The sequence below is a fragment of the Helicoverpa zea genome, chromosome 11 (genome assembly GCF_022581195.2).
Source record: "Helicoverpa zea isolate HzStark_Cry1AcR chromosome 11, ilHelZeax1.1, whole genome shotgun sequence".
Taxonomy (NCBI): domain Eukaryota; kingdom Metazoa; phylum Arthropoda; class Insecta; order Lepidoptera; family Noctuidae; genus Helicoverpa; species Helicoverpa zea.
Window position 1 is genome coordinate 4,055,850 of NC_061462.1, and position 17,131 is coordinate 4,072,980.

The following is a 17,131-nucleotide window of genomic DNA, read 5'->3' on the forward strand; positions in this document are numbered from 1 at the left end:
TTACGATCGCCTCTACTCTCTTCTATATCGACTATAATGCTAGACTGGCCCGTTTCCACTTCACATGGACCTGAAAAGAAACAATTAAAATATGTTAATGGTCTATCTATACATTCTACAGCATAGAGAATATGAAACATAATAATTGATTTTTTTTTCATCTGCACACATAACTGCCCATGCATTAATAACTAGATAGAAGTTTTTCTTTGAAATTAATACAAAACAAAACACGGTCTTTTTGCAAAATTCCCAGCGCGCCGTAAAGCAAATCCGTGCACCATTAATCCCACATTAATCACCATGGCAACGAAACAATGCATTTAGATAAGGGCGAATACAAAAGCTTTGCAGTTCCACAGATAGCGTAAGCAAATACTCTCACATGGAACAAACAGTAATAAATAAGAGAATCGACAGGTGCACGAGACCTAAGCTTCGTTAGGCCTTTGAACAATTAATTAAGGTTTTGCAAACGTTGCCTTTCCTTTTCCCATTAAATTGTTTAGAGATAATGCTAACTGTATATCGAGGTCTACAGATATGGGAATGGATAGAGGTGCCTGAGGAATGTAATGACATAATTTTTAATTCGAAATTAAAATTGATATAATTCATTATAATATGAAAAATTATGCTTTCCCTCCCCTGCTTGTTATGTTTTGTATAATCTTAGTAAACACTTTTTACAACAATCTTGCCGAAATTAATTGCTGAGGACTTAAAAAATTACCAACCAGATAAAATAAAGCCCAACTTAGAGGTGAGAACTTTCTCTCTATAACGGAGATCATCACTAATCGTTTCGTAATCTCTGAACACCATCGACGTTATTAATAAAATACAAAGCCATAAAATATAGCTGTACCTTTTAACAAAATTTATTTACACCACACGTTATGGCTTAGTAGAAGGCCGTAAAGCGTTGTACGTTAATGTTTACGAGAATACTGAACCCTCTAGTAAGTATGAGGTCTGTGGTATGTACTTAATTGGAGTTACAATTTAATAAAAGCAATTTTCATTACTGCTGCGCTCAGATATTAATACTATCTAAGAGCAGTATGTGATAAACACTTACTGGGAATTATAGTTTCAATTACGCTTTTTATTTTCTAAATGGTTTTATTTTTTTACAATCAAGATACTAAGCGACTTGAATAGTAATCTGATAGGTTTCATGAAAGAAAGAAAGAAAGAAAGAAAGAAAATACATTTATTCACATGGACATAACGCATAGACAAATACAAACAAAAACGAATTAATAATAACATAGAACTACAGAAGACAATACACAATAGTGGGGGAAATATGCGTCACATCCACGCGAAAAGGCCCTTGCTCAGCATGTTGCTGTCACTCTGTTGGACAGAGTCTCAGCGCTGGTTTTCAGCAAAAGCCGAAAGCTGACGTGTTAACGTCCGCCGGCAATTTAAATAATATATATTAAAAATAAAACAATAATATTATTAAAATAAATACAATAAATTATGAATTAAAATAAATAAATAAGTTAAGTAGTGATAACATTGGCAACATTCATTTGGCTCATTCGTTCCTTGTCTATGCGCTGTTGTCAAAATCGTTGGTTGAGGTTATGATGTAAAGAATGAACCAAAATCATGGCGGCGCTCAACGTCTAATATTACGTAATTGAATATTATGCGTTATGTAATGAGTGTTGTTTATGTTGTGTGTGTTAGGAAATGCGAGTATGTGCATGCGTTTTTAATTACTTCGATAAACTTCTTCTACGAGTCTATAAAGTTACTCAACATTATCTATGCAAGTCAGTCTGAGAACCAATGTGTTAGCAATTTTGTCATAACATAGGTCATTCCTTGAGACATAATATCCACCTTAAAAGACAGTGTTAATTAGTACGCGTGGCCTTAATAAGCACATATATTTTACTCCCTCTAAAGGTAGCCTGGGCCATCCTTATAAGTATTTGTTCCAATTAGAACAGCTTCTACATACCTTGTTTTCGAAGTACTACGGATTCTTGTGTACCGTACGTTCAGGCTTTTAGGCAATTAATTCTGTGTTTATTGGAACGTGTTGTAGTTATGTTACGGGAAAACTTGTATCGCCATTTTCATTGAGCACAGTCTTGTCGATTGTATGTAGACTTGTTTGTTTTTAGTTACCGCGTTAAAGTGTAACTGATTTTACCTGTATTTGGTTGGTGTTTCGATATTTTAATGGTCAATTCATCTTTGAAATCATTTATTTGACAAAAATACATCCAAATCACGTCCGGCCAATAATAAAATAAAAGGATAAATACAATTATATTCCTGCCTATTGACCACTGAAATTCCATACAATTTATTTTTACAAGCTCGAATGAATACGTTTAGTTTCAATGAACGACCCGATGACGTTATTTTATTACTCGCTCCATTCAACATGATTATTTGTAAACACATTACAATAGAGTATTGATCTGTTTGTGGACAAACACGATTAATGATTTGATCTTGTTAGCTCGCCAGTGATGACCTTTGTATTTTTAACCCAAGGTTCAAAAATAAAATGAAATATGCTCGTATATTTTTGCGCTTTCTATGTTTTTGTAGCTCTATCTAAAATTGCACATTTTATACGAATTTGAAATTTTCCTTGACACTTGACCTTTTCCACTTTAATCGTGAGTTACATCTTTTATTTTATTAGCTTTATTTCGCAAAACATCACAAAATAATCCAGCAAAAAATATATACAGTCTGCCAATTTGACGGTAACCTCTAATTTGTTTAAACAGTCTCCAGCAAAATCCTGTTCCCAATACTCGTAAATATGACGATTTAACGTTAAGTTATATTTACTGCTAAGTACACTACATGTTGAACTTTAAGCTTAAGGAGGAGGTACGTACCGGGCGTTGCCCTCGCCACTTGCAGTAGGCTGAAGAAAACAAGCCAAGCCGTTGGTCGTCCATGCTGGAGCGCGCTCCACCGCGCCATCTCACTGAAACAATGCAGAACACTGTTAGAACTTAAATTTATTACAAAACACTGAGAAAATTCTTGACGTAGGCTAAAAGCGCGAGACAAAAACACTGTGACAATTTTCGTATACGGACATTTTTTTAACCGGGTATCCAAAAAGGTCCTCAATTGGAATGCAATTTTTCTTACAAAATTACGTTTTCACCTGAGTAAAGTCCGTTCGGATTCAATCAAATATGCTGGCAAAAGAAATAAAAGCATTGCTACTAATACAATAAAAAAACAGACGCTTCTATTCACACGCGATATCGACGAACAATAAGTACGCGTGTTCGCAGTCGTTTATCTAGACAAATGAACTAACAACTGTACTACTGAAGTACTAACAATAGTAAGCGTAATAGAAGAACAAAATAATAACAAGACAGATAGTAAATCTGCAACTAAATGAAATACGAATCAAAGTTTATCTTCGAATAGGATAACATTGCTGACACTAGCGTCTGACATTAAACCGACACCCCAGATTACGATAAAAACGCACTCAGTTTAATACAAATTAACGCTTATATCTCTGATCTTATTGAAGGTAATGGGAAAGCTGGTAATCGATGGGTTGAAATTATAATAAACTTGGTTTAATCTGCAATGGCTGGCGCTAATGATGATGATGAAACTTTTGTCCACGGATTTGCCCACGGAGATTATGTTTCTAGAATAACGTAGGGCATTACATTATTAACGTAGGACATAGTCTACTTGGATTAAAATTACAATGTTTACGTTCACAGCACTGTGCGTATAAGTAGGACAAAATAATTTTTAGCAAAATTTAGCGCATGGATTAGCTTTAGCATAAATAGAACTGATGGTAATGTGAAGCAACCATTTTAAATAATAACAAATAAGGTATGCAATAAGACCAAGTTTCGAAGTCAGTAGAAGTTTCAGTAATGCATAAAGGGCTGGTACTTATCGCATCAATGCAATAACAATAAAGCTTTAGGACTGTACTGCTGATAAATTGTGAAGAGCAGATGATATCAGTGTGGTCACTTTAACAGAAGAAGCCTTTTAAGCAGTACGCACTCTTATCTCGGAAGCCGGTGATTTCAGAGGCTAAAATATTCTATTCTATGATAGTCTGAAGCCGCTATGCCAACCTTGTTAATCAAAGGCTGCAGTGATAAAGACCAACGGTCAAACGATAAACTTCGCTAGTCAAATTTTACGTACTTACAACTGTCGCAGTTCAAACAATAATATACAAGGGAATATAGACAGGCTAGCAAGTCCCAATGTTGGACTTTCTGCTACCAAAGTGGATAACATTAATCGGATTACAAACAACATAGTTATCGCACCACCAATACTCACGATTAAGCAAACGGCCACAGCCTTAAAACCATTTATATCTTAATGCAATTTACAATCATTGAAATCCCACAAGTTAGAGCAGAAAAATAAATGGTGTCTTATAAATTATTTGCATTGATACCCCGGTCAATATATATCGTCTCGAAGCTTAAGACCTCAAAGCCTTGGGGATTTACATTATATTGAAATTTATAGTCAGATAGGTACTTTGTTGGTGATATTCAGAAAATGTATGGATTCAGGTTGTTAGTATTTGCTGCATCGTGTGTGAATATTAAATAGACTATGAGGTGGCGTTTACTTTTCCTCGCCTACAACGAAGAGGTTTCTGTTACGTAGATACTTATTTCTTTAACATTTTCACCGCATAACTTCTCCATCTTCAACATTGTGGGTGCGGCTTTCATTATGAAACGGGTTATTAACCTATTTGCAGTTCTATGACATAATAGTTATAATAATTCATCCGCGTTATTGTGAGTTTCTGGTTTTACGCATGAATGCGTATTTTCAATTTCTGGTACTAGCATACAATGTAGAGACATTTGCACGACATTTCATAATTTAACTGCAACTCCCATTTAATAGAAATTGGGGCACGCATAAACTACCTTATTATTGTGTCCAAAGTTTCATAACTTTGGTTCCTGAATGGATAAACTTCAAAAAACATAACAAAGGACAAACTCCTTCGCTTGCCACAGTAAATTCTAATTAAGATTAAGGTCAAGCTCATATTGTAAGTCAATGCAACAAGTAAATAGTGGCCGAACACACCTGAACGTGTAAAGCCTTTGATAACTTGTGCAGCCTAGAACAAGCTTTGGAGCAACATAATAATATGCAAAGATATGTTGCGTCTCCAATACACGCTTTTTACTAATGTCACATATATCTTTAGCTGCCTCATATTACATCAAGCATTGCTTACGCATCTAATGAGTGTGCCACTCCTAGAAATAGAAAACTATGTGCAACAACATATTTCTTATGGAAGACATCTTTCTTAGAGACAAATTATACAATTTCTGTAATGCTAGCTTACCAATGCATATTCCTGCACAAATACATTCGTGTTTATAATGTTTATTTTTAATGCGATGAGCTTGCTTTATGCAGATCTGCAAATGAATGCATCACCTGCTTATAGTCCCACGCGATTGAACGCAAACAAAGAAGCGAAAACTTTTCTTATATTAAATGGAGCTATTTGACTTTATGCAAAAAGTCTTAAGGCGTTGTCTGTAATGCGCGCTTGTTCTAAGTGAAATTATTTATAGTGGTTTATAGGTGCAATAAAACAAGCGAAGCGGTCCTGGCCGGTTGCAAGACAGGGCAAAAAGTAGACCCGGTATTAACAGGCTACTCAGAAGACAGGGTAAATCATGAGAAATCGTTAAAAGTCTAACGCAACATCTAAGTTTGTGGGCGGAGACGACAATAAATAAGATAATGCAATGATACTACTAACAGATGAACGTACTTTAAAAAGTAACAATTTTTACGCGGAGGCATTGTTACTCATACTAAGTTACAAATGAAAGGTTTGACTGAAGACTTGACTTTGACATTTTCAGTTAAAACTACACAACGATTTGTAAAATTAATCAATGTAGATTCTTGCATTTCACCTTTTTAATACTCAAAGCTTATATTAAGCCTATACCTGTCCTTCTATTATTACTTTAAACGGTTATTCTTTCACCTTTTCTCATGTATCATTCCTCAATTAGCATTTAAGTCGGACCGTAGCTAACATTGCACGTAGCTTTAATTTGTCACGCGTTGCATTTGCATCGTAAAGGGATGTCTCAGCCAGGCCCCCTGGCGAAAGGACATAAAATTTGAAGGCACCATGAATTAGTGTTTGTTGAACACGCTATAGATGTACACTGAATTCCGATAAGCTATGAGTTATTGATTTAAATAAAGATATTTAAATAGAAGATAAATATAAGCAGAAGATGTTGATGTCGTGAAAGGCAAAGTGTAATTTCAAAGTAATGTTTATCGTTAAGTCTTAAATATGAAAGGCGAGAATAACCATGCTGTTGCAGGAATATTGGTCAGTCATCTAGGAACCCCCTATGGTATGACTCCCTAGGGCGAACAAGAGCTATTAATCTTAATTTTACTAAAAACAAAAAGGACGTAGAAATGGATGTTATTACAATTTTACTGACCGATCATCATTAAAGCTATTAGGTATTCAGTAAGTTAGCCTTTGTAAATAAAAGACAGCCATAAAGCAAATACTATAAAGAATCCATTACTTTAAATATTATGCGTTAGTAACGAAACTTTAGCAACACAAAACAGATCACAAAGGCAACAAAACATCAAAAGCTTCTTATTCCAAATTGTTCACAAAAAATCTGTCAGCACCATCATTAATCCCAATTTACTGATCACAATAAACACCAGATTCGTATGAACACCCTAAAATTTTAAATAAATCAACGCCTTTATCCAGTATGATAACAGTTACCTTGATTACGGTCCGTATAATCTGTTAACAGCATTACAATGAATTACGGACGGTAGGCTTTGACTCGCGTAATCCTATTAACATCGTCTCAGAACTATGTCACGATCATTTTTGGGAAATTGGTCTACTTATATTGGTCATGGTAACTTTTGGTAGTGACATTTTTAAGTCCCTTAATTAGTAGCATTGATCCGATTTGATGGTGTTTATTGGAAGTGGATAACGTAAAATATGTGTGAATAGTTTTTGGGTTCATAATTTGTATTAGGAACTTTTTGACATGAATGATCTCAGTAATTTTCACACAACCAAGTTAAAAACGAAGACTCGTTTCTAAGCAATACCAATAATTACATTTTTGCAACTGCGTACCCACTTAGCTTAATTGACACAACATAAGCTTGGTTTAAATTACTACTATCTTAAGTACCTACTATAATGAGTTCGCCATAGTCTGAAATATCCATAAACTTTGAAATACAGTCATTATAAAAAGCGAAGTTTAATTAATCCACCGTTAATGTGGTAAATAATAGAGTCCGCTTCTCCGTAAGCGCCTCAAGTTTATTAGGTACTAGACTTGTTGTAGTGTATTCGTATGAAGGATTTCATGACGACTAAACATAAGACATACCTCTACTGAGACCACACTATGAATTAAATATTAATCAAGAGATATTTTATGTTCCTGAACAACCCGTAAGCGAAACAAAGAATGCTAACCATAAAATATTAATGACGGAACCAACCGAACCTCTGAATTCTTTCTCCTAATTAATTTGACGAGCTTAAGCGCCTTATAGATCTTAAGTGCTTGAAACCTTACATTACCAATATGGGAAACGAATATCTTTGAAACAAAAGATGCAGATACTTCCTGATTCCTGTAAAAATATTCTTGATACGCACATATAATAGATGAAAAGTAATAAATATACGAAGTCGGTAATGTCTGTGATCTTGGTGAATATTTTAAAAAATAGTTTGCGAGGCAAAAGTTCCTTTGTATTAGAAAGATATACCATCAACATTTTACGGATGGCGTTAACAACAAGAGGTTCCGTTAGCCGTATATTGAAACGCGAAAATTGAAAACCACCACAGGATCATAAATAAAATATGTCGATATTGAGAACCTATCGGCAATTTGCACACGGAACAATGAAAGACGTCTGGAAGGCGTTGTAGGAACTGCACACATGTAATTTGAGTTAGGAATGTGTATTGTAATACAACAGTAACCCATCGGCATTGTCTTAACGGATTGCGGTGCACTCTTGCACACGTTCGGGGGCAGACTAACACCGATGAATGTTGATAGGTTCCTTTGGAGCAGTTCTACTGATAATGTTTCCGATTTATTGTAACGTTGTTTAGTGAGCCAAGCAACATTCAGCCGAAAGAACGGTACAGAAAATGTGGATGTGTTATGGAATGGTTCTATCGGATCCTGTTATTCTGTTTAAATTAAATGATCGCACAATGATTTTCTGTGTATTTCAAAGTTCTCTCAATCTAAACTACAATAAAATTTAAAGACTGCTGTGGCTTAACGAGCTGGTGACATGGAACTAAATGTTTTCCTGAGAAAGCAAACAGTACAAGAACAAGATTGATCCCGTTAAAATAGTCCCTCACCCACTCCTTAGTGCAAAAACTTAAAGAATAATAAGACTCAAATTTAGTAACCATCGAAAATCTATCATAATAAATATTATGACAACGATGATGGATCGTTTGTGGACCAACTTTATACTTTCAATAAGTCAATGGCCATTTTTACTTGCGCAGCTCGTCTAGTTGTTAACTTGTCAATGATACTTTAATTGAGGCCTGTCGAAAATGATGGAACAGTATTTAGTAGCAAAACAATTTAAGAAATCAATCATTGCAGACTCCAATACAGCAAAATAAAATATTATTATTTCGATGACGTGCTTTAAACAGCATCGTTTGTCAGTTCTGATGATTGCAAAAAGCAATTGGTAGATAACCACAAATACCGAAACACAGTTGGAGAAAAAATCCTACCTATCGACACACTCATATTCAAACATGGTATGAACATGATGGATCTGCCAAAACAACCCGTAATTCAAGCAGTCTTAAATCCTTCCTCAAGTTCAAAACTCCTATAAAACTGGTCTCTTCCATTAACCGGTACATCTGCAATATCACGGATCATTCCATCTGTTTCCGCATCCACCCCTCGATTTACTTTGCTAACGGCGGCGATTGTGCCGGCGCGGGCGCAGCCAAATGATCGATGCTTTATTGTAATGGCCCACACGCGGGTGAATCTATTAACGTTCACAATAACCGGCGTGAGTGCGAATATATTGGTTTGTGACGTAATGCGGGAGATAGTTGAGGTTTGAAAGGATAAAGGATTTGAATTTCATTATGGAAAATTATTTGTTAGAACGAAGGTTCAACAGACGCTTTAGCTGTCACAATGACAGTCAATTTGAGCAATTTAAAGTTTAGTGCTCACAACATTACCAAAAGTGTCACAATCGCTGCAAGACTTTGTGCAGCATAAAAAAAAATTACCTTAGGAGTCATCTCAGTATTCAAAATAACTGAAGTCTCTACTGATTTCAGTTATTTTGAATACACAGTTCTGATATTCACACTTCTTGCGATCTGGTACGGGTCTTTACTGTTATATGCAAACCTTATAGTAGGAATTTACGTCAATATTACAAGCGCCAGCATTTCTTAAAAGCTTTAACTGAAATGCTATTAGGATCCTCCCACATTGGCTCCTACAGTGTTGCAAGGATTATCTCCGAAACACTTGGCATCTGCAAATCGTTATGATGGTAATAAGGTACCAGAGAGCATTACTGATAGACTAGTATTGGCGCCAGCGCTTTTAGCCTTCGTTATAATAAAGATAAATAATTGCAAAAAAAATCCTTTCACCAATACCAATGATCGCAAACGGCTTCTCAAAAGCCAAAACTAGTTTCGTAATAACTTCATCGATAACATATAAAAGCTTATAAATAAAGCAGGCTCTATAAAAATCCAAGCACTCGTACATTTATCGCAATAAAAATACGAAAATAAATAAAAAGCAAACGTATATTATAATAAAGTCGTGATATTGGGAGTAGAAGTGTCGAACGCAGAAACAAGTCTCGTGTAACGTGGCATTTACTTTTATCTCAATGATCTAATTAAATTACAAGAACAACGCCTTAAGTAGACTCGCTTTTAAAGGAACGTACGCCATTTTAGAACTGAACAATAATGAGCTAGATTAAAGTTTCTTGATCCTTCGCGAGACAGGTGTAGAACACGCTCTCGGTGTTGCGTTGGAAATCGTGCTTTACTTCGTGAGAATAAGGTCGATATTTAGCTGATATTATTTGACATCATTTAAGTTCCTTTTTATTAGCACACTCCCGTGCTGTTTCGACAGCAGCTTACTTCAAGCGTCGAATGTTGTTTCTTAATAGTACTGTAGCAATATTTGTAGCTAAACGACAACCGTGTTTTTCTTTTTCAGAAGCAAAAGATTTTACATGTCATCCAATCACAAAGTACAATAAACAAAGGCGCTTTTTCACCTCCAGATATTAGTCGACTAGAATGTACCAACAATTGAACCTAGACCCTATTAGGGAATAGTGTCGAACAGAACAACAGAAAGGGCCACACAATGAGCAAAGACACCAATAAACACAGGGTCTGCCACGGGTCGAGAAATCGGGTCATTTGAACTTGTTGATCCTATCTGCTATTGCTGATATTATCTCCACATGCGACAAACAGCATAAATTCCTACACGTTCCCATATGCAGTAAAAGGGCCGTTTATGGTTAAATGCAAAATTTCACTCTTGTTAAAGTGAATTGTCTTACAGACTTGGAAGGCAGCGGATCGAACTAAACACGTCATGACGCGGCTTTTACAGAATACAAAGACGTTATTTTCAGCAAAACGAAGTGTATTTGAGAATTGGATATATGTAGTTTACAAGATACAGACACAATTTTAGATTGAAGAGATCGGAGAACCACTTTATATCGACGGACCGATCTGATCAAAACTACTTTCATCCAAAAACAACTAGAATTCTTAGCAAACATTTTACTATGGTATCTAGTGTAAACAATATTATATAAAACCCTTAGCAACAAAGATGGCAAAGATAAAGCAACAAATCAAAAACCTCACGACCCATTCCCTTATATTACCTTGCCATTACGTACTGAACCTCTATTAGCTCGTGAAAGTGTTTACATAAAGCCTGTGTTTGGTGCATCCTCATGATTTGCATAGGCTTGCGTAACATCTTCATCTAAAGTTCATTGGGTCGTAGCTTAGAGCTCGTGACTGATGTAAATTAACAGCGCTGCAGCATCTTCGTGTCAGCGAAGTTTGATGTATGGAATGTTAGGGTTAGCGTTGAAGCTGTTTTTATGAAGTGTTAAGTTGACTTGAAGTTGGTTGAGTTAGAAATCATAAATATTGATATTTGAATTCGGAGATATTCTGGTTAAAGATACAATTGTGATTTAAGATAAGTATGTATCATAACAAAAGTCAAACCTTTCATATTATAAGCTAATGTAAGTAGAGACAGAATATTGAAAAAGCCTCCTATACAACATTTTCAAATATGAAACAAAACATTATTTCACAGCTTACTGAACTCTCATTCATCAAGAAAATTGGTATTGAATTTATTCATCTCAATTACACCAATCACGCAATATGATACAGTGAATTACACGCCAATTTGATGAAACACAAATGAACATTGAAGAGTAGTCAATTCGAATAATGAATTTTATGAAATGAAATACTTGAAATTAAGAAGGGGCAGATGGACATTAAGTTACAAATTAACTTCATAGATTTTAGTATTTAAAATTAGGAAGACACTGATTAAGTAGCCTTTAGAATAAAAAGCCGCAATCATTTTTGTAATACTAATCTACTACGAAGAACGAATGGAAGCCCTATGCAGAGAATTTAAATTATAAGCGATTTGTGAAATAGAGATGTAACGTATGATCAATTACTTCCAGACTTAATGACCGTATGGCTAATGAACAAAATATTGCGAAGTGCAAAGGCCAACCAAGTCTGAAGTTAAGTAATTAGTACACTGATGATTTGCAATTTATTATTTTAACGTTTTATTAGACTGTAGTTTGATTGGGAAGTTAGTTTGCTAACAAGCTAGTAGCAAGTTACAGTTATCAGGGTCTTTGAGAACAGTAACTGCGAATGTTATTGTTATGGCTCCTGTATAGGCAGTTTAGCCCACTTTAACGCCCACTGCTGTATCTATACAAAAGAGGTGCAATAAAGTAGCAATTATACCAGCAATGATCTCTGAAGTAGCACCAAGACCAGAAGTCACGAAGGCGTGAACATAAAGTATCATTAGATATATTTTGTAATATTATTTAGATTATCATTTGGAGTACGTATTGTAGGTCTAATAAATCACATAAATACGAACTAAGTAACCCTTAACTATAAGTTCTATCGATTAGAGCCCGTACAATATGCGGAACTACTGAATAACACAAAAAGCCCTCCATTTTTGATAAGATGGCAGAAGCTATAAATCCACAAATTAATTCTCATGTTCTAACAAAGCATTGACATCCATATTTCACTTTATATGTATTGTATTTACTTTATCAGTTTTATCACTAACAAATAAAATCCAATTATAGTACTGTTGAGAAATTTTTGTATCCACACAGAGCGTTTGAGAGAGCCATCGGCCAGATCTTGCATGTTTAATTCCTCATTTGAATATTATTTCATTATGCGACGCTTAGATACAGAGATAGAGATGTGATCAACATAACGAGATAGATACAACAATGATTGCAAAGCCGGACGCGATACAAAGGAAAGCTGATTATAATTAAATTGATAAGGTTTCAGAGATCTCTGATGCAAATGTTATAATTAATATCTAAGTTAATGTATGCAATGATGTTGACATAAGAAGTTCGGAATATTTCAACATGACGTGATGGGTCACTCTTCTAAACTCTCAAAGAAATATTGCTCTCATGCCAAATAATCATCAAACAAATGTTTTCAAGTCTAGTCTAGTTTAGAGATTAGCTTACTAGCTACTTAATAGATACCAAAATAATGACTCTGATTTTATGTTTCAAGGCTGTCTAAATCTGAAAACCTAGATTTATCACAATGATTTAGCAAATAATACTGCAATGAAACTAATTTCACGGATTAATTTCAATTTATTGGGTTACATGCTTTTTGTACCACTGTCAGTCTTAACACTCCGAACAGCCTCATTGATGTCACGTCATACTTAACTAACAAGTTTCCAACTCCCATAAACCTTAAAATGGTGTCTAAATCAAAATATATTTTGAGATTTTAAGCGAAATGGTAATCCTATCTTCTCCACTCCATGAACTCTTCATTCAGAAACTTAGAAGGTCAAACAATTTTTAGAATGTGTCACAGTTCAAAGAAGTTCTCGAAGATATTCCCAAGACAAGCTTGCGTATCAAGAACCCCTAGCAACATTAGAATCACTATCTGCCATTTCTCATCCACCAGACACAAAGAACACCAGCAGTCCAGGAAACACAATTCTAAACAAAGATAAAACGATGCTGATGTATGTGCATAATAAGCGAACTATTACATAAGTGAAGTCGTATGTATAATAAAAACGGTCATTTTGCTAACCACTCCCACGAGACTGAATCACTAGGGCTCATTAAAGCAAGCTTGAAGATCGCATCGCCACGCAACGAGATCCGATCTAGATGTTATCAATGCGACATCGCCACCGAAACCTCTAAGAATAAATCCCATGCTGACTGTACTTTTGTTGCTTTTATCTGAAGCGTGCAATGTGATTTAAATGCACCTGTGTGTGAGTATCGACGAATCCAAGGTGGTCAAGAATTTCAGTAAGACTTTAATGAACATTAATTTATTAATGTATGATTCGAGATTGAAGCAGTAAAACAGGTATTAAAATCATACTGAATACTCCCGTACCTATGTTTTATTGCTTTTAATAAAATATTCCAGCAAGTAACAGGACTTAAATGCATATTCATTATTATTGAGATATCACGACTGGGAACTAACAATCATGTCATCTACGTAACAGTAAAGGCACGTAATAATGTACTCATCCTGTATGCTGAATAACACATCTGACCATCAACGGCGATTTAGCATACCATCTTAAGGATATCGGATAACCATCAGTCAGGCGACGCGTCTCTGCGTAAAGCTAAACATGTTTATCTTAAAAATTCTGATCAAACCTTATTATCCCGGCAAAGGGTTCATTTTACTGCAGCAAATTTATTAAGTGGTGGTACTATAAAGTTTGCGCCTATATCTTAAACGACGCCAAATGTCAAAGGGGAAGTAATGACCGAACATCATAAATAGGTAATAAGCTCCTTTTATCCAACCCTGGTAATCCAGAGATTTATGCAAGAGGAAGCAAGTTGACATTAAATATGGGAAATTTATCGGTGTCTCGTTTTCATGCTAAGCAAGTTTACTGACAGTTCTCAACGGCAATCAACGCGTTATTCTGAATAACTATCGGTGTAAATTAGTGTGGTACCGATGCCGTGTTTTATTGCTTATGAGAAGTCGCGTTGTAAATAGAGATAGGGCACATATCATCGTACAGTGAAAATATTGTCGTTTTTATTATAGTGGCATAATTTTTGCACCGTCCGGCTCAGAATAGCTCCCCCATTTATCCTGTGGGTGTCGTAAAAGGCGTTTAAAGACGTGTCAAGTGGATGGGCAGTGGCGTCTACCTGTAAATTGTTAACAACATACTGCGAAAGCCTGGCCATTAACGTTCTTTGGATTGAGACGTTAATGGTTGTTTAATAAAAAGGAAAATTGAAATCGTTTGAGTTGATTTAAATTGGAAGCTAATTTGGCAGAAATTCTAGAACCAATTGATAACCAAATGTCAATTATACCAACAAATTCCATAGGTTTTTGTCACATTCAAAACCGAATAACTCCACAATTAACATCCAATAACCTCTAATATAGATAGCGATACGGTGAATCGTTGAGAAAATAATTGACAGATCCCATGAATATTAACTGAACCCAATTGTTCTGTCAAACTGTTTTCCCATGATACAAGCGAACCACGACTGTAAAGTTACCGGTTAAGGTAACAATCCATTAACATTTTGCTCCTAACTACATATCAGGGAGCGAATGTAAAGCGGCAATGTACATGCAATTAAGAGTTTAATTCGTGGCCAATGTATAGTTGGGTGCGGCTCGAGTATTTTCTAGTCGCCAGGATTAGTGTTATTACGTGAAGATAGAAACGGGATTTGCTAAGGTGTAAGCTGTGTTTATAATATCTACGTATACGTAGATAATGCTGAAGTATTTTGTTTCGCTGGAGAGGGAAATTGACGGTGTCTATGAAATTGGACGTAGCCGTGTTTCATATCTTGAATTATAAAGAGTACGTTAAGTGATGGGACAGTATTTTACTGTTTAAAGGAGAACTTAAGGCACTATGGAGTTAAGTTTTATGGAAACATTAAATTGTTTTATGAATGTTATGACTTATGTCAAATATTATAAAAAGCGAGTTAGCGTAATAAATACTAAACGAAGATGAGTGGACTAGTGAATTCACTTCTACTAAATAACTTTTTCATGAATGGAAAGCTGATTCATATCATGAGTGTTTGTTATATATAACACACTACACAAAACATATCATAGAACTGTAGTTCAAAAGAAAGAAAGAATTAAAGTCTATTCAATAAACAACCAACAAAGTAAATCGTATTTACACCAGAAAGGTTTAAAGTTACACCCAACAAAACAACACAACGAACTAATCAATTACAGTTCGATCACAACTTACAACATTACAAGAAGCCATTTCAAGTTCACAGTGTAGGAAATTCTTAAACATTCCTTAACCCTAAGGTCCAGTTAAGCCAGTCATTGTACGAAGAAACAAGTAGTCTATGGCACGGAGACGCCATTATGGTACCATAGAGTAATTTTGTTGCAAAGAGCGCGGGCTTAAAGCGTTAGACAGACTCTTTACTGCACCTATAATAATTAAAGGTGCTATTTTTCACCGTTTTATAGACTTAAGATTTTTTTTCTGATAGATTTATGGCAAAGTTTATTCATGGATGGCATTGATTTTTATTATGACTTACTTTTGTGGATATAATGAAGCTTTGGACATTAAATGGTATTAAATTGCATTTTAATGCTCGCGGTGTCTTATGGTTGACTAATCTGGGTGTAAAAGAGACTGAATAAAAATAATAACGACTGAATAGACATGTCATTCTCTCCTTGCATTCCACTTTTAGTTATAAGAACTTGTCTGTATATCAAGTGTAAAAAATATTTAATCTAAGTACCAAATGCTCATGAATAAATAAATCTAGAACTTGGAACATGTCTACTAATAGACGGCTATTAAAATATCAAAATTAATGTAAACGGTCAATTTTATTAACGTCGGTTTAACCATAAAAAAGAAAACAGAATTTTAAGCAGTCCAATTACTTTGAAAAACGTCGTAATTAAAACTTCATTATTTGAATATGCACATAATAATTAACTAACGTAACCTGTCAACGTCAATTTGACATAAATATGTTTATGATTCTATGATTCAAACTCTTTTTATTATGTCAAAATGATTTGTAAAATCGTGAAGCCTATAAAAAATATGTTTTCAAACCTAAATGCAAATTAAATGTGCTCCAAATTAAATGCCATTTAAAAGCAACATTATAGATATTATGTTAATAATATTTCTAGCATAATGCAATATGGAAATTGATTTTAAATTCATGCTAACGACAGATTTGGTCTAATAAAATTAATTTATTAAAATATATTTACTTGAATATAACTAATGAAATTGATGCAAGATTTATAGCCGTTTTCGTCAAAATTTAAGCAACTTTTGGCGAAGTGCTTTATGGTTTCTCCTACATGCCCGATATTTCTATATTTGGACATATTGTATCATATCAATCGTAAAATTAAAGATATCAATCAGGCTTCGGCTTTCTATTTTTATATGGAAACGCGTCACTATGTATATTATGCAATTACTTGTTAGTATTGACAAATCTCAGATTGATTAGACAGCTTCGAACTAAAGAATCGTTTCGTAAAATATCAGACTGTACCAATTTATTTCACCAACTGCCAGTTTGAAGTTCAACTGACAGATTCTATACTACTACAATGTTCCAATTATGAGTTAGTTTTTTCAAGAATTAATGACACAAAAAG

General features: G+C 34.7%; 1 protein-coding gene across 5 annotated transcripts in view; it reads right to left on the reverse strand.

Moving 5' to 3' along the window:
• LOC124634227 (cadherin-99C) overlaps positions 1-17,131 on the reverse strand; it is a 142,782-nt gene that overhangs the window by 18,849 nt on the left and 106,802 nt on the right. For 2 of the 5 annotated variants that reach the window (XM_047169676.1, XM_047169680.1), the window contains exons 1-3: positions 3,161-3,294; positions 2,883-2,974; positions 5-70 (exon numbers count right to left, since the gene is read on the reverse strand). In XM_047169676.1, coding sequence (XP_047025632.1) covers positions 5-70; positions 2,883-2,974; positions 3,161-3,216 — 214 coding nt within the window. In that variant the 5' untranslated portion in view covers positions 3,217-3,294. Of the gene's footprint in view, positions 1-4; positions 71-2,882; positions 2,975-3,089; positions 3,107-3,160; positions 3,295-17,131 lie in introns of those variants that run through there. The other 3 variants (XM_047169677.1, XM_047169679.1, XM_047169678.1) reach the window with 3 other exon arrangements.